The 25,420-nt window shown below is 47.4% G+C and overlaps 1 protein-coding gene across 1 annotated transcript; it reads left to right on the forward strand.

The window, feature by feature from the left end:
- Positions 1-3,900, forward strand: LOC123166977 (uncharacterized). The gene is made up of 5 exons (XM_044584824.1): positions 1-278; positions 2,693-2,810; positions 2,965-3,152; positions 3,339-3,512; positions 3,614-3,900. The coding sequence occupies exons 1-5, from the start codon at positions 78-80 to the stop codon at positions 3,698-3,700; spliced, it is 768 nt and encodes a 255-aa protein (XP_044440759.1). The 5' UTR covers positions 1-77; the 3' UTR covers positions 3,701-3,900.
- Positions 3,901-25,420: the final 21,520 nt, after the last annotated feature.

Below are 25,420 nucleotides of genomic sequence, written 5' to 3' on the forward strand. Positions count from 1 at the left end.
CACCCCACCGGGCACGCATCGATCCACCACACAGTTCGCCACTCTCTTCCAGACCTCGCCGGCGGAAGCCAGCAAGCATGACGGCGAAAGTGGCCGGCTGCCGGAAGCGCGGGGCGGAGGCCTTCATGGAGGACCCCTTCGCGGCGCTCCCGCCGTTGAACACGAAGAGGGGCCGGTGCTCGCCGTCTGCCGCCGCCGACGTGGCGGAGCTCGGGGTCAGCATGGAGTTCGACCCCGTCGACGCGCTCCAGCTCATCTTCCCCGGCGCCGATCCGCAGGTACCTTGGCCGCTGCGCCCTATCTCTCTTGCTGATTATTAGTAGATCATGTACAACCGTAGCATCTACCCATCGGATTGACCACAACACCGAGAAAATTGATCACAAAATCGCCTCGCGGACCAGCCGAAAACAGTTGAATCCTGATGCAAACTTTTTTCTGATGGAAAAGAAATCCTGATCCAAACTTGTTTTGAGAGAGCCGTCATCAGGTAAAAATAAAATCAGCGTCAGTAAAAAAAATTCGACCGTCAGATCGCCATCCAACGGACAGGATCACGTTGCAACTGTTGTCTTCAACCTCAAATCCTCCTGTTGCTCGATCCACTGCAGGCCGGGCCGCTTGCTGCCAGGCCGGCCGGCGGAGCTCCCGCGATCGCCTCGCTGTTCCGCCCTCCGCACCATCACCCTCGGCCATCCCTCTTAGCCTCCCGAGCAGTTGAATTTTCCGGCGAGCACGCATACCCACTCACCGCAATCTGCTTCTCTCGCCCTAGCGCCCCCATCTTCGACCTCGGAGCTGACACGAAGAATTGACTGACGCGATTCACGTTTTCAGGTACATGAGAATTAGGAAAACCATTATTTTAAAAGTCTGGAAAGGGAAGGCAGGCCCCTGCCTTGTTTATCCATACCCGCTTTTGAGGAAGTAGATTAATCATACTTCCTCTGTTTTTATTTACTCTGCATAATATCTTTTACAAAAGTCAAACTTTAGAAAGTTTAACCGATTAAGTTTATAGAAAACTATATGAACATTTACATTAAAAGGTACATATAATGTGAAAATATATTTGATGATGATGTAAATGGTGTTGATTTGGTATTGGAAATGCTAACAAACTTTTCTATAAACTTGATCAAAGTTTACAATGTCTGACTTAAGACAAAGGTAATATGTAGAGTAAATAAAAACGGGATAGTAGTAGAGTTCATCAAGGTAAATGGGTATGCTATTCCTCGGGCAACGGAAACATTTGTTTGGATCGGTCAATTTTCTATTAACAGAGCAGTCGGTTGTGGTGTTGCCAGCAAGGGCTTGTAAGGGCCTTGTCGAAAGTAGAAACGACGGGGCTCCTAGCCCAAGGAGAGGAAGTGGGTTCGCTGGTTCGGGTTGGAGAGGAGGGTCTTTCTAGGTTTGAACCCCTAAGATTAGGCAGAGGCCGAGCTTGAGCCGGGGACGCCATGACTGTCCCGAGGTCCTCAGCGAGGGTTCATGAAGACCTCACCCGAGGCGAGGACGATGCAACATCACCTTAGAGAGGAGGAAGAGGGTTGCTGGTTTGGTTTAGGGACAGGGGGGGGGGGGGGGGGGTGGCGAGGGGAGCTTGCTAGTTTAGGGTTTGGGTTGGAGGTTGACTCGAGCTCGAGCTAAGGACACCACAACCGGCCCCGATGTCGTCAACAAGGGCTCGCCAAGACTTGCCCAACGCAAGGACGATGCGGCATCGCCGTCAGAGGGGAGGAAGACGGTCGATGATTCGTGTTTGGGGGGGGGGGGGGTGGCGAGGGGAGCTTGCTGGTTTAGGGTTTGGGTTGGAGGTTGGCTCGAGCTCGAGCTAAGGACGCCACAACTGGCCCCGATGTCGTCAACGAGGGCTCGCCAAGACGTGCCCAAGGCGAGGACGATGCGGCACGAGGGGAACTTCCTGGTTTAGGGTTTGGGCTGGAGGTTGAAGATGAATCCGAGCCCTTGGATTTCAACCAAACAGCTCAAAACACCAATGGAAACCAAAGCTTTTTTTTTTTCTAGAATCCGATGCATATGTGACCCAGAAGGTAAAAGTACAAGTAGAGATAAGACCGAAAAAAGTTCTCACTCCGCTTTATAGATAAAGCACAACACCAAACAACATCCAGTCCGAACATGGCTGGTGAAAGTCTAGCCGAAAACACAAAAAGAAAGGGAGCGCTTGCTGGGGGCACCAGCTCAACATCAAGCCCAAGAAAAATAAAAATAAAATGCAAGCCTAATCAGGCTCCGGAGGTGGGGGCAGCAGTAGCCGATGCGCCCCGGTGCGTAATCCAGATGAGAGCACCTCGATGGCGTCGCATTCCTGTAGTCGGCTATAAGCGATGTAATTTGGAAGAATCATCCACAGTGATTTCTCTCGCGGAAGGAGGACATGAATGACCCATGAGGATTATTCCTCTGTTTTGTGGGATCATTTGACCACTACACGCTTCAACCTCAACAGATTGCCTGCTACTTTGGAGTTTCAGAGATGATGACTGAAATAAGGATTCAGGAAAAACATGGCTGAACTAAGAAACATGAGCATGTATATCAAAGTTGTCTGGTGGACAACATCTAGGCCAAGGTTTTCTTGAATCCTGACATAACATTGGTTCATACAATATTGCACTGTAAGTCTGTAATACATCTAATGGGTTATTTTGGGGATTTTTTTTAGCTTCTTCGAGGCTATTTCGAAGCGTCGGGAAACGTCTTGGATGCTGCAATCAGAGGCTTCAAGGATTATTTGGCGTCAGGTTCAGCACTGACCAATGCTGATGCGGCCTCGTCTGGAGGTATGGCTGAACGAATATTGCTCAAAATTGAACCTGACCGTTTCTTCCTCATGTTGCCTGATGATTATGTCAGGTGATATAGACGAGTACTAATATCACAATGTCCATCTTATCTAACTCAAATTGTTCATATGTTGATATTTATTGATCGCAGTGGCATCTGATGTGCTGGAGATGAATGCTCGGACAAACAGCATTGACTGGGCGGAGCTAATTGTCAGGGAGATGTCGGCCGCTTCAGATTTGATTGATGCCAAGAGTCGAGCCTTCAGGATACTTGAATTGTTCGATAAGTCTGCCGCAGGCTGCAATACTCCTGATGAAAAGCAGAAAATGCGTGAGGTAACTGATGCATCTACTATTGATTGATACACGCCCTGTTAGTATTTTGCTAGTCCAAGTTGAGACACTGACAGTAAATAACAACCATAAGACACCAATTGATACATGATACTGCTAAATCAAATGTTACTTCTTGGATGTTACTCTGGAAATACCAATGTGCTCACCTGTCCTTGATCCATCCAGGAGCACAAGATACTGAAGCAGATGCTGGGAGGCCTGCTTCACCAGAACGGCGTCCTGAAGAGGGCCTTTCTTATCCAGCACAACCGGCTCAAGGACTACCAGGACATGGTGCGGGAACGGTCCCAGTTCAAGGAGATCGTCGACAAGTACCAGCAGCAGATCAAGGCGCTAGAGGTATGCGAAACTCGTTGAAAACGTATCGCTTTATTCCACGTATCATCTCCAGTACAGGCTTTGCTTTGCTCATCAGCTCTTTGCGTTGCATTTGGTTGCAGGATAGGAACTATGTGCTGTCGTTGCATCTCGCGCAGTCGGATCATCGGAGTGGCATATCTGGGCACCGCAACCCCGACGTCTTCTAGGCTGGATTCGGATGCGAGACCCTGAAGCTGTGATTGTTGAAGAAATCATAAATACAGGAAACATCTTTGTGTAGTTATGTTGACACAATATATACGTGCGGTGCCATCTTTTCGAATTCGTATCGGTAGCATTGAGGAGCATGTATCTGGTTGACTCTTGATGAGACAAAGAAATGCAACAAGTGATAATTAAACTCAAACTAACAAATAAGACAATGATTGAACTGATGATGCATACTGAACGATGATGATTTAGACGGCTATCTGTTTTGGAACGGAGATAGCAAGCATCTGCTAGCTGCTCAAACGGCATCCATCACTACCGGACTCGCGCCCTATGCCTACAGCCCAGGGCCGTCGGCATAGGTCCCTTGCCGTCGGCATAGATCTATGCCTACGGCTGCCGTCGGCATAGTCCCGTCGGCGTAGATCACGTCAGCGTAGTCTTGTCAGACCGTCGGCGTAGTATAGCCGTCGGCATAGGGGTCTATGCCGACGGCCGGGCGTCAGCCGTCGGCATAGTTTAGCCGTCGGCAGTATTTTTCGCCTGACGGCAACGAACGGCGCCGTCAAAAGAGCTAACCATCCACGGAATGCCACGTGGCAGGGGGTATGCCGACGGCCTAGCCGTCGGCATACCTCTGCCACGTGGCACTCCCTGGTGCCTCCTGGTGGCCGGGCTATGCCTACGGCCCGTAGGCATAGCCTTGCCACGTGTCTCTGGCGCGTCCTGGGAAGTCCTGGGCTTATATATGCCGACGGCTTTGCCGTAGGCATAGTTTTTTTTTCAATTTTTTTTTATTTTCCCTGTTTTCTCTTTTTCAATCCATTTGACAGCATTTCAAAGCAGAATAATATGGGATTATGCAGAAATATGACAGTTCATCATCTAAACATACTCAAGTTCATCATCATCATTTAAACATAGTCAAGTTCATCACCGGCGAAAGTTCATGAACATAAAACTAGTGCAAGACATGGAACATCATGAAAGTAGGAACATGAAAGATATGGCACGACGGCCACATGCACGGAATCATCATCGACATCAAGCAAGACCACCTCCGCCAAAACCACCACCACCAAGACCACCTCCGCCAAAACCACCACCGCCAAGACCACCTCCGCCAAAATCGCCACCGCCAAAACCGCCACCGCGACCACCATCACTCTGGAAGATCGGAGTGACTGGGGTCGATGGAGCAGGAGTCGAGCCACCGGTCCCCTACATGTTTGAGAGAAGATTCTAACGGTAAATATGATATGATAGTGTTGAATGAATGAGAACTAGTTTGTCAGTAGTTAGGCAAATGTACTAACCGGACTATCACTGCCTAGTGCCACCCATTCATCGAACGTGGGCACGTGTGGGGGTTCTCCCGCAGGTGGTGGTGGGGGTCCCATTTGTGGTGGATCCGTGCGGTTACTCCAAGACGCCAACATAGCCTGGATGTTAGTTAAACAAGCAAACTAGAAGGTCAGAAGGAATGAAAGTGCAAAAATTGAGCTTGGTTTTAAGAGGGCAAAACTAACCGCCATCATCTGACGGTTGTAATCATCGTTTGCCTTCACTCGTTGCAAGTACTCTCGCACCTCGAGATTCCTATGCTCGACAAAGGCCTTATATGCCTACATAATTTAGGTTGTTTCTAAGTGAGCAATGCTGAAAATAAACTGAGAATGCTAGAGAGAAAAAGATAAAGGGGAAGTACTTACAGCATGCTGGCGGGCTAAGGGAGTCTGTGAACGCCCCGTACTCTCTAACTGGCTCGAGTAGGTAGCCCGAAGCCGTGTGTACGAGATCGAAGGAGTGATCAAGCCATCGAAACACGGATACCGGCCATGTGACTTCCCCTGGATGGCCACCACCGCCGTGTCATCGATCTGAGACTGGGCGACCTCAGCAACAGGAACATCCGGATGCAACTTCTGAAAGTGCTGAGTGTAAGACTCCAGGTGCTCCTCGGTCTTGCCGTAGTACTGGCTCTCGCCCTCCTTGCGATCACTCCGCTCGCGGGCCAGCTTCCACGACTCAATGTCTGAGAGCGGCCTCTTCAACTTGTCCTCCTGCAACGTCAAACAGAAGTTAGCCATACATAAGAACATGACGGTAAAGAAGAACAAAAATGCATCATGCATATAGATATACCTTCATGGCCTTGAAGCCCCAGTGGTTCCTGTTTCCTTGGCCGTGTGTCCCGTCTTTTCCACGGTTAGCCCGGGCCTTGATGCTCTTGGCAGCAAACTCTGCATCGTCGCCGAGCCACCTATCCACCAAACTCGCCCATCCGTCATGCCTTCCGTAGCACCAACGAGGAACAACCTATGCAAATTTTGGAAGCATGACATGTGAGCACGAAACATATAGTTGACTACTTGAAACAATGAAAAGTTAGTAATAGTTACCATCATGAACTGCTCCCTGTTCAAGGTAAGTCGTTGCTTCTGCGCTTGACTTTTGGTCATCTTTTGGTGCAGGTAGGAGTGGTAGTACTGCGAGACGGCAACCCAGCGCACCTCATACTGCAACTGACGAGCTTTCTTCTTCGCAGCCGCAAGCAAGACCACGTCGGCTCTGGCCTTGTGCTCATCAAGAACTCTATAGAGTTGCTGCAATCATGCATAAACCAGAAGCAAACAAGGCATGAGTTGAGTGATTCAATGATAAACTATGAACGAAACTGAAGACAAGTGATTCAGAAGAGAACTTACCCAAAATTTGGTGATCACGGCCTTAGCGGCCATCCCGTACTCCGCGTTGCTGTGAGCCTCGTAGTGGGCCCAGCTCGTGGCCAAAACCCGCAGCTGCGGGTCCCTGTCTGGCCGCGGGCAGAATAGGCCAGGCCAAAACTCCTTCAACAGGACAGTGATAACGCCGTTCGGTTTACGGCCCTTTCCGCGAAGGATCCAGTTACTGCAAAAGAATCAAAGGATTGCCATGTGTACAATAAGAAAATGTTGTCTTGTGTTGAAAATATGATTGAGAGGCAGTTACTCTGTCCCCGCGGGTTCAATGAGCCACTTGTGCGCCTCGATAGAAGGTGGTGTAGGTAGTCCGGCATTACCACGCAGCCACCCCTGCGGAGCACCCGGTGGCAAGGTACCCCACAACTCGAGATCAACCTCCCCTCCACCACCCTCCTGGCCCTCCTCCTCACCCTCCTCCTCGGCCTCCTCCTCCTCGGCCTCCTCCTCCTCACCCTCCTCCTCCTCACCCTCCTCCTCCTCGCCATCAGGAACATACTCCTCCTCCTCAGACTCAGAAGGTGCCTCTATATAGGAGGGCATCGAAGAAGACCCTCCTATTTCGGACACGGCCCGGAGTTTTTTGCCCCGAATGCCTCTCCCTCCACCTCCTCCTCCTCTAGGGGCTCTCCCCCCACCGCCTCCTCCTCTAGGGTCTCCTCCCCCGACCCCTCCACCTCCCTGTGAGGTGTCATCCTCGCGTAGTCGGGAGGGAACCTTGTGGGCTCGTCCACTCCGAGTAAGTCCTTTGAATTTACTGAGGAAACTGGCGCCACTGGACTTGCCCATGATTAGCAAACCTGCATTGAAAAGAGAATAAACAATTAGTAAGGATATCAAATAAACAAGCATACAGGAAAAACATTAATAGCAGAAGAGCACATTAAGCATACTATTGTAATGATCATTAAAAGAACTTACATTTTTCTAGAACCCATATGAATCATCACTATTGTAATCTATTTGTCGACCGGTCTCATCATCACTATCACGCATATCTTCTTCGTTGTCTGACGGAGGTGGAGGCTCTTCCTCATCGTCAGCGTCTTCATTTAACTTTTCAAGCATAATTATGTCTCTTTGATTCACAACTGCCTCACCATCAATCCGTGCGTCCTCGTCGTTTGGGTCCAGGTCAACATAACCCAAGTCATCATCCTCGTTGTTTCGGACCACGTCATCATGTTCCTCTTGATAGAACACTCCCTCGTATGTCATGGGGTTTATGTTGTAGTAATCATCATCGTTCGGGTCCGGTAGCTTACCATGTGGCGACACCTTGAACACAACTTCCCAACCCTTTAGGTACTCTTTCTGGCATGGGTAAGGCAGATAATATACTTGTGTGGCCTGGGTAGCGGCGATAAAGAGATCAGCTCCGGCATAGACGGTTGATGGTTTAACTTCAACTAAACCAACAGAAGGCGTATGTCTCAGACCCTTTTTGGGGTCGAACCATCGGCATTTGAACACAGTGAGACTTAGGTGTTCGCGGCCACGTTTGAATGTAAGCTCGTATATTTTTCCTACCCTTTCGTAGTAATCTACTTTATTATCTCCTTCAGTGAAGACTCCGGTATTTATGGTTTTGGGATCAGGCCGACTGTTCTGGTGCTCCTCTGTATGGAAGCGATACCCATTCACATCATACTTTTGGCATGTCATGACGGCAGGGTCAAAACCCATGGAAACCCATCTCAATTCTTCATCCATTGATTCGTTCGGATCATTTCCCTACAAGTTTAATTGAAATTATAGGGTGCATGAGTTTAATTGAAATAGGTAATAGGGAAGTGTGAAAAATTACTTTCTCCATGAACCACGCAACGAAATTGTTCCTTCCATCAGCACCCTTTCGGAGAAGAGCAAGTGCCTCCGCTTCAGTAGGAGGCAGCATTCCCGTCCACTCTTCTTCAACGAATCGACTACAATAAGAAAAGCGGTATAAGAACTAGGCAAAGTGAACGTAACGAATTAACTAAAAGAATAGTGCAAAGGTATTACCTCATCCACTCATCCTCAACTTCCTTGATGTTGTGCAAGATATAGAACATGACATCCTCCCACTCATCTCGTGGCATGAGATAAGGTGTCGAGCATCCAACCCTGCTACCTTGCCCGATGAATAGAGGCAACTTGGGTTTATACTTGGTTTCTTCTGTATTGTATCGAGACACCTTATTGTGCAACGTGGGAACATGGTCCGGATAGTAGGCTGTCCTGTGGTCTGCCACCTCCTCGAGGATAACTGCCTCAGCTATGGAAGCTTCAATCTTAGCTTTGTTTCCACATTTCTGTCTCAGATGCTTGTTCTATCTCTCAGGGCCGTACTGCCAACGATTCTGCACAAGGCCCCCCAACAATACCTCGTTCGTGAGGTGCAAAATCAGATGTGTCATCGGAGTAAAGAAGCCTGGCGGGAAGATCTTCTCTAGCTTGCATATCAACTCCGGCGCCTTCTTATGCATTTCCTTTATCTTCTCAGACATACTTCTTTAGCACAAAGCGTGCGGAAGAAATGGCTTAACTCCGCAAGCACACGCCAGACACGCTCGGGAACATAGCCCCGAACCATCACCGGCATAATCCGCTCAATCCATACATGATAGTCATGACTCTTGAGCCCGGTCACTCTGCCCGTTGAAAGATTGACCCCCTTACTTATATTCGACGCATAACCATCAGTGAACTTCACGACGTGTTTCAGCCACTTGAATGCCTCCATCTTATGATCCTTTTTAAGTACGAAGTCAGCATCTGGCTTGAACCAAGATTTTCGACTGCCTGTGGGAGGCTGCATGTGTAGACGTGGTCTATCACAAATATTCTGTTGATCCACTCTAGCATTAACATTATCCTTTGTCTTATCAGGAATGTTGAGGATCGTGCGAAAAAGGGACTCTGCGACATTCTTTTCGGTGTGCATCACGTCGATGTTGTATGGAAGTTTGAGGTCCTTAAAATAGGGAAGCTGCGTGAAGGGGGTAATGTGAGTCCAGTTGTGCGTCTCACCATATCCTTCAAAACATTTTTTCCCTTTACCTTTTCCTTTGCCCTCGCCCTCGTCTTCGCCTGTGGCTTTGCCTTTGTCTTTGCCTTTGTCTTTGCCTTTGCCTTTGCCTTTGCCTTTCCCTTCACCGGCAGGCTTAAGAGCTTTCAGCTGAGCAAGCACATCCGCACCAGAAAACGTTGGAATCTCGTTTACTTCATGGACAACTTTGCCTTTTGTGAAGTTCTTCTTGTCTTCCCTATCAGGATGGTCTGGAGGGAGGAACTGTCGATGCAGGTCAAAGGCAACATACTTGCCACCCTTCTTCAGCCAAATGAAAATCAAGGCCTGCATGCACACTGGGCAAGGCATCTTTCCACTTGTACACCATCCGCAGAACAGGGCATAGCCGGGAAAGTCATGCATGCAATACTGTAGCCAAACTTTCATCAAGAAATTTTTCTGCAGATGCCGGTCGTATGTCAACCTCGGGAAGTACCAAGAATGGTGCAAATCATCCACCAACGGCTGCATAAACACACTCAAATTCTTCCCCGGATATTCAGGCCCCGGAATTATAAGCGACAGGAACATGGTCTTGCGTTGCATTATGGCGCCGGGAGGGAGATTGAGCGGAATAACAAATACGGGCCAGCAGCTGTATGGATTACACGACATACCATATGGATGGAACCCATCACATGTTATAGCAATTCTGACATTCCCAGCCTCGGCTGCTTCCTCCGGGTACTCTATATCGAATGACTTCCATGCTTCACCTTCTGATGGATGTACAATTTTTTTTGGATTGTACCTTTTCCCTTCCTTGTGCCACTTCATCATTTTGGCAGACTCCTCGGTGATGAAAAGGCGCTGCAGTCTTTTTATAAAATCAAGATACCGAAGAACCTTCACAGGGATTTTTAGCTGCTGCTTCTGACCATGCTTATCGACCACCTCAATATACCGAGAGGAACCACACTTCCTACAGTAGTTGTCATCCGCATACTCATGCCTAAACAAAAGGCAATTCTTTGGACAAACATGTATTTTCTCATAGTCCATGGAGAGCGCCTTCATGATTTTCTTCGTAGCATACATGCTTTTTGGCAGTTCATGGCCCTCAGGCAGGCTGTTAGCCCATACTCCCAGAAATGCTTCGAAGCAACCTCGGCTACAGCCGTACTCAGCCTTGACTGCCATCAGTTGCGAGATGGCATCCAGCACAGACAGCTTGGCACCCTCATAGAGAGGTTTCTTTGACGAGGCCAAGATTTCCAGGAAGGCCTTTGCGGTTTCCTCCGGCTCCTCCGGTTCATTCGCTGAATGTGACGGAGGTGTCGGCTGTGCAGCAAAGACATCATCTAGCATGTCTCTAACCCCATCGTCCTCATAACCAGCGACGCGTTGTCGTATCACCTCCTCTCTACCACGGTCCCGCTGGGCAAAGTTTATCGGCATATTAAAGTTGGGCATAAATCCATGCGTGCGAAGGTGCTTAGTCATCTCACTCTTATCTCTGCGGATACGTCTCTTACATTTGGCACACGGGCATTCTGGCACCATCCTCATTGGACTACGGAATATCTCTTTCAAAAACACATCAGTTTTCTCGACCCACTCTGTTGTTACTTGATTCCGACGGAAAAACCCACTATACATCCACTGATTATCTGCCATCTCTGCTTTATTGGAAGCCACACAACAAAATTAAGGATTCATTTAAATTACTCACATCAATATTTTATTTTTTACAAGGTTGACGAGAAACGACATTTAATCCACCTACATCTCTAATAGGTAAAGATGGGTCCTAATCCCACCCGAGAATGTGTAGATTGAATACGTTGTCCATGCTCTACCCCATTCCGAGACAAAATTTCGGCAGCACCTCCCCGCTGTTCTCCAAATACACGTCTCGGCAAAATGCCGAGAGAATGTGCATCCGGAGAACAACAGGGAGGCGCCGCCGAAATCCTGTCTCGGAACGGGGTAGAGCATGAACAACGTACCCACTCTACACATCCTCGGGCTGTCCGTGGAAAGCGCTGGACAATCCGAAAGAGCTGCGGTGATAAATATGCAATTGAATGCATATTTATCGATGCAACCCTTTCGGACGGGAGACCTAGGTTACGCGACTTGATGTGAAAATTTAATCTAGTGACATGGAAAAAAAAGTGGACGAGGTCATGGAATTGTTGCTCACCCTCCGATGTAGTAGATCAAAGGAGAGGGACGATCGTGGACCAACACCTCCAACGTCGACGGTCACTCCACGAAGATGGAACACCACAAATCCTGTTAATTCTACCGAGTGCAAAAAAATAGGTTAAGCATTGACACTTTAAACTATGAAAAAAAAATTCATATTTCGTCAAGTGTCAAATTTTGTCCTTAAAAAAAAATTGTTTTGCATGCATATGTGAATAGACTTAGGGGCTGAATACACCATTCTTGAGACTCACACGAGACTCACAAATATAAACTTTTTTTTTGTTAATTAATCCCATATGCTTGTGCATGGCAGCACAAAAGAAGATCCGGCTTATGAACATTATATGTCATATTGTCATAATCCATTAATCCCACATGCATATATTGTCATAATCCATTATATATCATATTGGTCCATACATGGTAGTTATTTGCAGCAAATTAACATAAAACTATGAATGTCACAGTAGGAAAAATGAAAAAAAAGAGCCTAGCTCACCGGGCAGAGGGGCGTCCGGCGGCGTCCGGCTGTGGAGGGAGGTGCTCACTTGGGCGGGAGCGAACGACGATGGACGAGCAGGGCCGGCCGAAGCCGCGCCCACGCGTGCTCGTCGGGGCTGCCTGCGGGCTCCGGGAGGCCGAGCCAGGGGCGGGGCGGCCTGCGGGCTCCGGGAGGCCGGGCCAGGGGCGGGGAGCCCTGCGGCCGGCGGCGGCGCGAGACGGGGTCGGCGCGGGGTGGGTGGACAGCGGCGTTGTGGGGTCGGGGTGGGGTTGGGAAGCCGGCCGGGGCGGGGTCGGGTGGACGGCGGCGCCGCGAGGAGGGGGCGGAGAGGTTCGGGGTGGAGGCGGGGAGGGGCGAGGTAAGGGGAGGGGCGCGGGCGGCGCCGGCGGGCGGCGGTCGGCGGACGGTGCGGGGTCGAGGCGGCGAGCGAGTGGATGAGGCTGCGGGTGTGGCAGAGAACGAGTGGAGGAGGGGTGGCCGCGAGTGGATAAGGCGAGCCGTCGGCATATATAAATCATGCCAGGTGGCATATATGCCGACGGCTAAGCCGTAGGCATAGGTATATTTCTTTTTTTATACATTTTAATTACAAACTGGCCGTATACATGTTAATTACACACGTGGCATATATTATTAACTGTCTTCAAATATATTTTTAGTGTATATTATTTTCATACGCATTGAAAAGTTTCGTATACATATAAAATATTTGTACGTACATATTAAATATTTTCAAATACACATTCTTGAATTTTTTTTGAATGATACATGGTATATAATTATATTAAAAATGATACATGGTATACATACTTTTGACATGCATGAACATTATTTAAAATGTACCATACATTTTCTTTAATGGTTTGAAACATTATTTTTAATTACATGATCCTTTTTTTATATTGTACAACAATTTTCTAAAATATCACGTATATTTTTTTCTGAACCGAATTTTTTCTATGGTCAGCAATATTTCTTTATGATATAAATATTTGCTAAATTGTACTAACAAAAAATGTACATTGTGTTAAAATATTTCGAAATTAATTGAGGGGGCAACATTTCTTTATGATATAAATATTTTCTATGGTCTCGCGAAAGGTGATACATAGGAGAGCAACTGACTGAGGGGTACCGTTACCGAGTGCCTGCTCCGGTAACTATGCGAGTGCCTGATCCGTCTACTACCGTTTCCCCCCTCCAGGTGCCGGCGGCGGCGCCGTCCGTGAGGGGGGCACACCCCGGAGACGCGTGCCACCTCTTCGGACACGCCCCGCATGTATGAGGGCCGGGTACGACGCTCCGGTGGCATTGCTACCCCCCAGGGCCCCCGTCCCGACTAACCCAGGAGCGGTTGACCACGAGATCTAGCCCTTTGACTTCCCACGGACGGGCTTTGACCAGTGGACCTCTCCACCCGGTTGTGTCAGGTCCGCCCATAGGGACACCCGGCAGCAACATCTGGGCCAAACCCACAGCTACATCCACTCCGTGTAGACCCGACGCGTCCGTTTCCCCCCTCCCGGTGCCGGCGGCGGCGCCGTCCGTGAGGGGGGCCACGCACCGGAGACGCGTGTCGCCTCCTCGGACATGCCACAACACCACCCCGCATGTATGAGGGCCGGGTACGACCCTACGGTGGCATTGCTACCCCCCAGGGCCCCCGTCCCGACTAACCCAGGAGCGGTTGACCATGTGATCTAGCCCTTTGACTTCCCACGGACGGGCTTTGACCAGTGGACCTCTCCACCCGGTTGTGTCAGGTCCGCCCATAGGGACACCCGGGAGCAACATCCGGGCCAAACCCACAACTAAATCCACTCCGTGTAGACCCGACGCGTCCGTTTCCCCCTCCAGGTGCCGGCGGCGGCGCCGTCCGTGAGGGGGGCCACGCACCGGAGACGCGTGCCGCCTCTTCGGACATGTCGGGCGTTTGCAACCGCCACAAAACTTCTGTCGGCATAGCTGTTTTTGATTTTAATAAAATATAAGGATCTACATTCAAAAGAACATGACCGCACATTATTAACGTGCTCAAAAAAATACAAACTATATATATATATTCATAATATATGAAAAAAATACAAACTACATATATATTCATATGTATGTTTATATTTAACATGCTACATGTTAGTTGATATAATAATACATAAAAAAGCATAAAAAAATATATAAGAAAAATAATATCTAACTATGCCGACGGCTTTGCCGTCGGCATAGAGACGGCCAGGGTTTAGGCGGCGGGCGGCGTGCCGCGGATCGCTGACGTGGCAGATATACCGATGGCAGCCGTCGGCATAGGTTTTGGACGGTGCGGCCCGGATCGGTGACGTGGCAGCCGGACCTATGCCGACGGCCCCCCGTCTTGGCCGTCGGCATAGCTCTGACGACGTTAGCCGCCCGTCACCAGCGGGGTCGCCGGGCCCACGAGTATGCCGATGGCCGTTGTAAGCCAACGGCAACTGTCGGCGTACTTGCATCTAGGCCGACGGCCGTTCTATGCCGACGGTTGCCGTCGGCTTAGCTCCGCGTAGCCCGACGGCCAAAGTACGCCGACGGCCAGGGCCAGGCTGTCGCCATAGCTCCGAAGAAGCCAACGGGGGCCGTCGGCATTGTTTTGGCCGTCGGGGTAGCCCCCTGTTCCGGTAGTGCATCACCTCACCATCTTGAGAGCAACAGCTACTATAGCTCCTACATAAACCCAGACCGATTGGTCCCAAGCCATAGCCAAGGCGGGGAACCACGAGAACCATGGCCTGCTTTTGGCCGGTGCCATCCTGCTTCTCACTGTTCTCCTCGTCGTCAAGCTCAGGCGACGCAGCAAGCAGTATGGTGGCGTGACGCTGAACCCGCCTCCGGGGCCGTAGCAGCTGCCGGTGATCGATAGCATGCACCACCTCGTGGGCGCGCTCCCGCACCGCGCCATGCGCGACCTCGCCCTCCGGCACGGCCCGCTCATGCTGCTCCGCATGGGCGAGCTTCCCGTCGTTGTGGGCGACCTTGTCCTCCGGCTCCTTGAAAAGCAGAAGCATAAACTCTCGCTCAAATGGAAGGGCCCGTACATCATTGATGAAGTACTTATAGGAGGAGCATATCGCCTTCGTCGCCCGTCCGATGATTGCCTCGAACCGAACTCGTGGAACGTAGCCCGGCTGTGGCGCTTTTACGCCTGAATTCGGCATCGCCACACGCATACATCCTCACCTTCTTTTTTTTCATGATAATACGTGTTTCATTCATATTATAAATATCAAAATACAAGTCACGTAAGGACCGACATGACAAAACTGAAAAGATAGCAAAACATTTCTGAGCTTCACATCATTGCCTGTCACCTGCCTCCGGCACCACCATGGCATCCACCGAAGAAAAGAATGACGGATCACCTCCTTACCCGAGCTCGACGCGGCTCCATCGCTGATATGCAGCTTTGCGGACCTCCAAGGTGGCTCACCAAAAGTGAAGCCATTGCCGTTGTACGAATCAGACCGGGGCAACACCCCAGACATGCCATCGAACTACAGATCTGCCACCCCACCACGACTAAGATGCCGAAGGAGGAAACCATACCTGTCATCCATGAACCACGAACCCAACACACGTTCTGTCTTCCAGATGTCGTCGATGCAGACCATAATCTGCATCCGCTCCTGTACTACCTCCCAAGCTCCACGCCGACGCTGTAGCAAACGCCGTCGCAACGGCGGAGCCTGAGGGCACAGGTCCACCACAAGGATGTCGGCCGCTTCAGATTTGATTGATGCCAAGAGTCGAGCCTTCAGGATACTTGAATTGTTCGATAAATCTGCCGCAGGCTGCAATACTCCTGACGAAAAGCAGAAAATGCGTGAGGTAACTGATGCATCTACTATTGATTGATACACGCCCTGTTAGTATTTTGCTAGTCCAAGTTTGGAGTAAAAGCCTCCACAAAGTCGGTTTCACCCGAAAGGCAAGAGTCCTTCTCGGACTCCAGGGCCACACGCCAGGGTTCCCGGCGTCTGGACCCTGGCGTCTGGCCCTTGGACTCCGCAAAACTTTCTTTTGCGCTTTCCAAAAACCTCATGGGCGTTCCCCTTTGGCCCAGATAAAGTGTTCTTGTGCCCAAACATTTCGGGAAACATCCGAAACCCCTTCCGATGGACTCCGGAACCTTTCCGGAGATCAAACACTACTATCCACATATCAATCTTTACTTCCGGACCATTCCGGAGTTCCTCGTCATATCCGTGATCTCATCCAAAACTCCGAACAACATTTGGTCACCAACATACATAACTCATAGTACAATATCGTCAACGAACGTTAAGCGTGCGGACCCTACGGGTTCGAGAACTATGTAGACATGACCGAGACACCTCTCTGGTCAATAACCAATAGCGGGACCTAGATGCCCATATTGGATCCTACATATTCTACGAAGATCTTTATCGGTCAGACCGCATAACAACATACGTTGTTCCCTTTGTCATCGGTATGTTACTTGCCCGAGATTCGATCGTCGGTATCTCAATACCTAGTTCAATCTCGTTACCGGCAAGTCTCTTTACTCGTTCTGTAATACATCATCCCACAACTAACTCATTAGTTACAATGCTTGCAAGGCTTATAGTGATGTGCATTACTGAGTGGGCCCAGAGATACCTCTCCGACAATCGGAGTGACAAATCCTAATCTCAAAATACGCCAACCCAACAAGTACCTTCGGAGACACCTGTAGAGCACCTTTATAATCACCCAGTTACGTTGTGACGTTTGGTAGCACACAAAGTGTTCCTCCGGTAAACGGGAGTTGCATAATCTCATAGTCATAGGAACATGTATAAGTCATGAAGAAAGCAATAGCAACATACTAAACGATCGAGTGCTAAGCTAACGGAATGGGTCAAGTCAATCACATCATTCTCCTAATGATGTGACCCCGTTAATCAAATGACAACTCATGTCTATGGCTAGGAAACATAACCATCTTTGATCAACGAGCTAGTCAAGTAGAGGCATACTAGTGACACTCTGTTTGTCTATGTACTCACACATGAATTATGTTTCCGGTTAATACAATTCTAGCATGAATAATAAATATTTATCATGAAATAAGGAAATAAATAATAACTTTATTATTGCCTCTAGGGCATATTTCCTTCAGTCTCCCACTTGCACTAGAGTCAATAATCTAGTTCACATCACCATGTGATTTAATACCAATAGTTCACATCACCATGTGATTAACACCCATAGTTCACATCGTCATGTGACCAACACCCAAAGGGTTTACTAGAGTCAATAATCTAGTTCACATCGCTATGTGATTAACACCCAAAGAGTACTAAGGTGTGATCATGTTTTGCTTGTGAGATAATTTTAGTCAACGGGTCTGTCACATTCAGATCCGTAAGTATTTTGCAAATTTTCTATGTCTACAGTGCTCCGCACGGAGCTACTCTAGATAATTGCTCCCACTTTCAATATGTATCTAGACCGAGACTTAGAGTCATCTAGATTAGGGTCAAAACTTGCATCGACGTAACCCTTTACGATGAACCTTTTGTCACTTCCATAATCGAGAAACATATCCTTATTCCACTAAGGATAATTTTGACCGCTGTCCAGTGATCTACTCCTAGATCACTATTGTACCCCCTTGCCAAAATCAGTGTAGGGTATACACTAGATCTGGTACACAGCATGGCATACTTTATAGAACCTATGGCCGAGGCATAGGGAATGACTTTCATTCTCTTTCTATCTTCTGCCGTGGTCAAGCTTTGCGTCTTACTCAATTTCACACCTTGTAACACAGGCAAGAAACTCTTTCTTTGACTGTTCCATTTTGAACTACTTCAAAATCTTGTCAAGGTATGTACTCATTGAAAAACTTATTAAGCGTCTTGATCTATCTCTATAGATCTTGATGCTCAATATGTAAGCAGCTTCACCGAGGTCCCTTTTTGAAAAACTCCTTTCAAATACTCCTTTATGCTTTGCAGAATAATCTTACATGATTTCCGATCAACAATATGTTATTCACATATACTTATCAGAAATGTTGTAGTTCTCCCACTCACTTTCTTGTAAATACAGGCTTCACTGCAAGTCTGTTTAAAACTATATGCTTTGATCAACTTATCAAAGCGTATATTCCAACTCCGAGATGCTTGTACCAGTCCATAGATGGATCGCTGGAGCTTGCATATTTTGTTAGCACCTTTAGGATTGACAAAACCTTCTGGTTGCATCATATACAACTCTTCTTTAATAAATCCATTAAGGAATGCAGTTTTGTTTATCCATTTGCCAGATTTCATAAAATGCGGCAATTGCTAACATGATTCGGACAGACTTAAGCATAGATACGAGTGAGAAACTCTCATCGTAGTCAACACCTTGAACTTGTCGAAAACCTTTTTGCGACAATTCTAGCTTTGTAGATAGTAACACTACTATCAGTGTCCGTCTTCCTCTTGAAGATCCATTTATTTTCTATGGCTTGCCGATCACCGGGCAAGTCAACCAAAGTCCACACTTTGTTCTCATACATGGATCCCATCTCAGATTTCATGGCCTCAAGCCATTTTGCGGAATCTGGGCTCATCATCGCTTCCTCATAGTTCGTAGGTTCGTCATGGTCAAGTAACATGACCTCCAGAACTAGATTACCGTACCACTCTAGTGCGGATTTCATTCTGGTTGACCTACGAGGTTCGGTAGTAACTTGATCTGAAGTTACATGATCATCATCATTAGCTTCCTCACTAATTGGTGTAGGAGTCACAGGAACAGATTTCTATGATGAACTACTTTCCAATAAGGGAGCAGGTACAGTTACCTCATCAAGTTCTACTTTCCTCCCACTCACTTCTTTCGACATAAACTCCTTCTCTAGAAAGGATCCATTCTTAGCAACGAATGTCTTGCCTTCGGATCTGTGATAGAAGGTGTACCCAACAGTCTCCTTTGGGTATCCTATGAAGACATATTTCTCCGATTTGGGTTTGAGTTTATCAGGATGAAACTTTTTCATATAAGCATCACAACCCCAAACTTTAAGAAACGACAACTTTGGTTTGTTGCCAAACCACAGTTCATATGGTGTCGTCTCAACGGATTTAGATGGTGCCGTTTAACGTGAATGCAGCTGTCTCTAATGCATAACCCCAAAACGATAGTGGCAAATCGGTAAGAGACATCATAGATTGTACTATATTCAATAAAGTACGGTTATGACGTTCGGACACACCATTATGCTATGGTGTTCCAGGTGGCATGAGTTTGTGAAACTATTCCACATTGTTTTAATTGAAGGCCAAACTCGTAACTCAAATATTTTACCTCTGCGATCATATCGTAGAAACTTTTATTTTCTTGTTACGATGATTCTCCACTTCACTCTGAAATTCTTTGAATGTTTCAAATGTTTCAGACTTGTGTTTCATTAAGTAGATATACCCATATCTGCTTAAATCATCTGTGAAGGTGAGAAAATATCGATATCCTCCACGAGCCTCAACATTCATCGGACCACATACATCTGTATGTATGATTTCCAACAAATCTGTTGCTCTCTCCATAGTTCCGGAGAACGGCGTTTTAGTCATCTTGTCCATGAGGCACGGTTCGCAAGCATCAAGTGATTCATAATCAAGTGATTCCAAAATCCCACCAGCATGGAGTTTCTTCATGCGCTTTACACCAATATGACCTAAACGGCAGTGCCACAAATAAGTTGCACTATCATTATTAACTTTGCATCTTTTGGCTTCATTATTATGAATATGTGTATCACTACGATCGAGATCCAACAAACCATTTTATTGGGTGTATGACCATAGAAGGTTTTATTCATGTAAACAGAACAACATTTATTCTCTAATTTAAATAAATAACCGTATTGCAACAAACATGATCAAATCATATTCATGCTCAACGCAAACACCAAATAACACTTATTAGTTTCAACACTAATCCCGAAAGTATAGGGAGTGTGCGATGATGATCATATCAATCTTGGAACTACTTCCAACACACATCGTCACCTCGCCTTTTACTAGTCTCTATTTATTCTGCAACTCCCGTTTCGAGTTACTACTCTTAGCAACTAAACCAGTATCAAATGCCGAGGGTTGCTATAAACACTAGTAAAGTACACATCAATAACATGTATATCCAATATAACTTTGTTCACTTTGCCATCCTTCTTATCCACCAAATACTTGGGGTAGTTCCGCTTCCAGTGACCAGTCCCTTTGCAGTTGAAGCACTTAGTCTCAGGCTTAGGACCAGACTTGGGCTTCTTCCCTTGAGCAGCAACTTGCTTGCCGTTCTTCTTGAAGTTCCCCTTCTTCCCTTTGCCCTTTTCTTGAAACTAGTGGTCTCGTCAACCATCAACACTTGATGTTTTTCTTGATTTCTACCTTCGTCGATTTCAGCATCACGAAGAGCTCGGGAATTACTTTCGTCATCCCTTGCATACTATAGTTCATCACGAAGTTCTACTAACTTGGTGATGGTGACTAGAGAATTCTGTCAATCACTATTTTATCTGGAAGATTAACTCCCACTTGATTCAAGCGATTGTAGTACCCAGACAATCTGAGCACATGCTCACTGCTTGATCTATTCTCCTCCATCTTTTAGCTATAGAACTTGTTGGAGACTTCATATCTCCCAACTCGGGTATTTGCTTGAAATATTAACTTCAACTCCTGGAACATCTCATATGGTCCATGACGTTCAAAACGTCTTTGAAGTCCCGGTTCTAAGCCGTTAAGCATGGTGCACTAAACTATCAAGTAGTCATCATATTGAGCTAGCCAAACGTTCATAACGTCTGCATCTGCTCCTGCAATAGGTCTGTCACCTAGCGGTGCATCAAGGACATAATTCTTCTGTGCAGCAATGAGGATAATCCTCAGATCACGGATCCAATCCGTATCATTCCTACTAACATCTTTCAACATAATTTTTCTCTAGGAACATATCAAAAATAAAATAGGGGAGCTAAACGCGAGCTATTGATCTAGAACATAGATATACTAATACTACCAGGACTAAGTTCATGATAAATTAAAGTTCAATTAATCATATTACTTAAGAACTTCCACTTAGATAGACATCCCTCTAATCCTCTAAGTGATCACGTGATCCATATCAACTAAACCATGTCCGATCATCACGTGAGATGGAGTAGTTTCAACGGTGAACATCACTATGTTGATCATATCTACTATATGATTCACGCTCGACCTTTCGGTCTCCGTGTTCTGAGGCCATATCTGTTATATGCTAGGCTCGTCAAGCTTAACCTGAGTATTCCGCGTGTGCAACTGTTTTACACCCGTTGTATTTGAACGTAGAGCCTATCACACCCGATCATCACGTGGTGTCTCAGCACGAAGAACTTTCGCAACGATGCATACTCAGGGAGAACACTTATACTTTGATAATTTAGTGAGGGATCATCTTATAATGCTACCGTCAATCAAAGCAAGATAAGATCTATATCAATATAAGTGATATGATATGGCCATCATCATCTTGTGCTTGTGATCTCCATCTCCGAAGCACCGTCATGATCACCATCGTCACCGGCGCGACACCTTGATCTCCATCATAGCATCGTTGCCGTCTCGCCAATCTCATGCTTCTACGACTATCGCTACCGCTTAGTGATAAAGTAAAGCATTACAGGGCGATTGCATTGCATACAATAAAGCGACAACCATATGGCTCCTGCCAGTTGCCGATAACTCGGTTACAAAACATGATCATCTCATACAATAAAATTTAGCATCATGTCTTGACCATATCACATCACAACATGCCCTGCAAAAATAAGTTAGACGTCCTCTACTTTGTTGTTGCAAGTTTTACGTGGCTGCTACTGGGCTTAGCAAGAACCGTTCTTACCTACGCATCAAAACCACAACGATAGTTTGTCAAGTTGGTGCTGTTTTAATCTTCGCAAGGACCGGGCGTAGCCACACTCGGTTCAACTAAAGTTGGAGAAACTGACACCCGCCAGCCACCTGTGTGCAAAGCACGTCGGTAGAACCAGTCTCGCGTAAGCGTACGCGTAATGTCGGTCCAGGCCGCTTCATCCAACAATACCGCCGAACCAAAGTATGACATGCTGGTAAGCAGTATGACTTATATCGCCCACAACTCACTTGTGTTCTACTCGTGCATATGACATCTACGCATAAAACCAGGCTCGGATGCCACTGTTGGGGAACGTAGTAATTTCAAAAAATTTCCTACGCACACGCAAGATCATGGTGATGCATAGCAACGAGAGGGGAGAGTGTTGACTACGTACCCTCGTAGACCGTAAGCGGAAGCGTTATATCAACGCGGTTGATGTAGTCGTACGTCTTCACGATCCGACCGATCCAAGTACCGAAAGCACGGCACCTCCGAGTTCTGCACACGTTCAGCTCGATGACGTCCCCGCCTTCTCAATCCAGCAAGAGGGGCGAACCAGTAGATGAGTTCCGGCAGCACGACGGCGTGGTGACGGTGTTGGTGAAGAACAATCTCCGCAGGGCTTCGCCTAAGCACTACGAAAACTATGACGGAGGATAAACTAGAGGGGACGGGGTTGCCGGCACACGGCTTGGTGTTTCTTGATGTGTCTTGGGTGCTAGCCCTACCCCTCTATTTATATGTTGAGCCTTGGGGTCGAAACTTGGAGTAAAAGCCTCCACAAAGTCGGTTTCACCCAAAAGGCAAGAGTCCTTCTCGGACTCCAGGGCCAGACGCCAGGGTTCCCGGCGTCTGGACCCAGACGCCAGGGACCCTAGCGTCTGGCCCCTGGACTCCGCAAAACTTCCTTTTGCGCTTTTCAAAAACCTCGTGGGCTTTCCCCTTTGGCCCAGATAAAGTGTTCTTGTGCCCAAACATTTCGGGAAACATGCCGAACCCCTTCCGATGGATTCCGGAGCCTTTCCGGAGATCAAACACTACTATCCACATATCAATGTTTACTTCCGGACCATTTCGGAGTTCCTCGTCATATCCGTGATCTCATCCAAAACTCCGAACAACATTCGGTCACCAACATACATAACTCATAGTACTATATCGTCAACGAACGTTAAGCGTGCGGACCCTACGGGCTCGAGAACTATGTAGACATGACTGAGACACCTCTCTGGTCAATAACCAATAGCGGGACCTGGATGCCCATATTGGCTCCTACATATTCTACGAAGATCTTTATCGGTCAGACCGCATAACAACATACGTTGTTCCCTTTGTCATCGGTATGTTACTTGCCCGAGATTCGATCGTCGGTTTCTCAATACCTAGTTCAATCTCATTACCGGCAAGTCTCTTTACTCGTTCTGTAATACATCATCCCACAACTAACTCATTACTTACAATGCTTGCAAGGCTTATAGTGATGTGCATTACTGAGCGGGCCCAGAGATACCTCTCCGACAATCGGAGTGACAAATCCTAATCTCTAAATACGCCAACCGAACAAGTACCTTCGGAGACACCTGTAGAGCACCTTTATAATCACCCAGTTACGTTGTGACGTTTGGTAGCACACAAAGTGTTCCTCCGGTAAACGGGAGTTGCATAATCTCATAGTCATAGGAACATGTATAAGTCATGAAGAAAGCAATAGCAACATACTAAACGATCGAGTGCTAAGCTAACGGAATGGGTCAAGTCAATCACATCATTCTCCTAATGATGTGACCCCGTTAATCAAATGACAACTCATGTCTATGGCTAGGAAACATAACCATCTTTGATCAACGAGCTAGTCAAGTAGAGGCATACTAGTGACACTCTGTTTGTCTATGTACTCACACATGTATTATGTTTCCGGTTAATACAATTCTAGCATGAATAATAAACATTTATCATGAAATAAGGAAATAAATAATAACTTTACTATTGCCTCTAGGGCATATTTCCTTCAAAATAAACCGGGGGTTGTAGTCTTTAGGACTAGAGCTATATTCATCACCTCATCGCCTTAGGGTTTAGCTCATGCTGATCTCGAGGTAGATCTACTCTGTGAACCATACTACACATTCAATATAATCAAGCAGGACGTAGAGTATTACCTCTTCGAGAGGGCCCGAACCTGGGTAAACACTGTGTTCGTCGTCCCTTGTTCCCAGATCCACAGCTCGGGACCCCCTACCCCGAGGTCTGCCAGTTTTAACACCGACAGTGAGCTTAGCTTATTTCCACCCCCTCTCCTTGACAATGGAAAAAAGCTGGGGGAGGGTGGCTTCCCGCAGCTTCTGACTTAAAACGAAGGGGTATAGCAAAGTGTTCATGTTGTTTCCTCTTATTTACACCAAAGTTGCCACTGCCCAGGCTCGGGTCCGAACTGACCCTCCCTGGATCCCCTTCCCTATCACACTCAATCCCTTGTCCCTCTCGCTCCCGCAGGCTAGGGTTCCTCCAGCTACAGCTAGCCGCCGCCGTCGCCGGTCCCCAGCTCCTCGACGAGGCCGTCTCCGGCGACATGGACGGCGGGCAGGCCTCCATCTCCCGCCGATGCTCCTCTCCTTCCTCGGGCGTGACCCCTCCCTCCTTCCTCAGGCGCGGCCAGTACCTCGCTCGGTGTGCAGCAGCAGCACCACTCCGGCGGACGGCCAGGGCACCACTCCGGTGGACGGCGCCCCACTCCGGCCGACGTCCCCCTCTGGCGAAGAACCCCCCGTCCCCATCCGAGTCCGTGGCCGTGACCATGAGCAGCTCCTCTGTTTGTTTTTTCAAAAAAATTCATCTAGATTTGCTATGAGCGGCTGCTAATGTATAACGTTTTCATACTGATTTGCTATGAGGTGTTGCTTATATATGGTAGAACTAATTTTGATATAGATGTGCTGAATGTGCCTAGTACAGGATTGTTGCCCTCTGATTGCTACCATTTTATTTGCATAGAAGAAATATTGATGGCTTGTGTGTATGCTACCATTGTATTACAATTAGAAGAAATATTGATGGGAGAACCATGTAATAATTTGAAGATCTTTTCTAGTATTCATGTGTTCTTCTCAAGTACTCGTACGTGAGACGGTGATGCATGTATGATATTCGTATGCCAGACAATTATCTTCCTTATGTTTGAGTATAACATATTGTGGTGTTTTGAGGTCGAATTTATGTTCTTACGGGCAGCAAAATGCTAAAAAATAACACGAGATCATTTAATCAGAACAACAATATTGTACAAGGGTATTACAGATTTTTCATTGACCATACCACAGATAAGATAAAAAATATGCCCTGAAAA

This window comes from Triticum aestivum, chromosome 7D, assembly GCF_018294505.1.
Source record: "Triticum aestivum cultivar Chinese Spring chromosome 7D, IWGSC CS RefSeq v2.1, whole genome shotgun sequence".
Lineage (NCBI taxonomy): Eukaryota > Viridiplantae > Streptophyta > Magnoliopsida > Poales > Poaceae > Triticum > Triticum aestivum.

Bases quoted from the DNA above. Each gene is read 5' to 3' on its own strand.
- LOC123166977 (XM_044584824.1), top strand. From the start codon at position 78: ATGACGGCGAAAGTGGCCGGCTGCCGGAAGCGCGGGGCGGAGGCCTTC. The intron at 3,153-3,338 runs GTAACTGATGCA...TGATCCATCCAG, and splicing joins AAAAGCAGAAAATGCGTGAG to GAGCACAAGATACTGAAGCA. The intron at 3,513-3,613 runs GTATGCGAAACT...ATTTGGTTGCAG, and splicing joins AGCAGATCAAGGCGCTAGAG to GATAGGAACTATGTGCTGTC.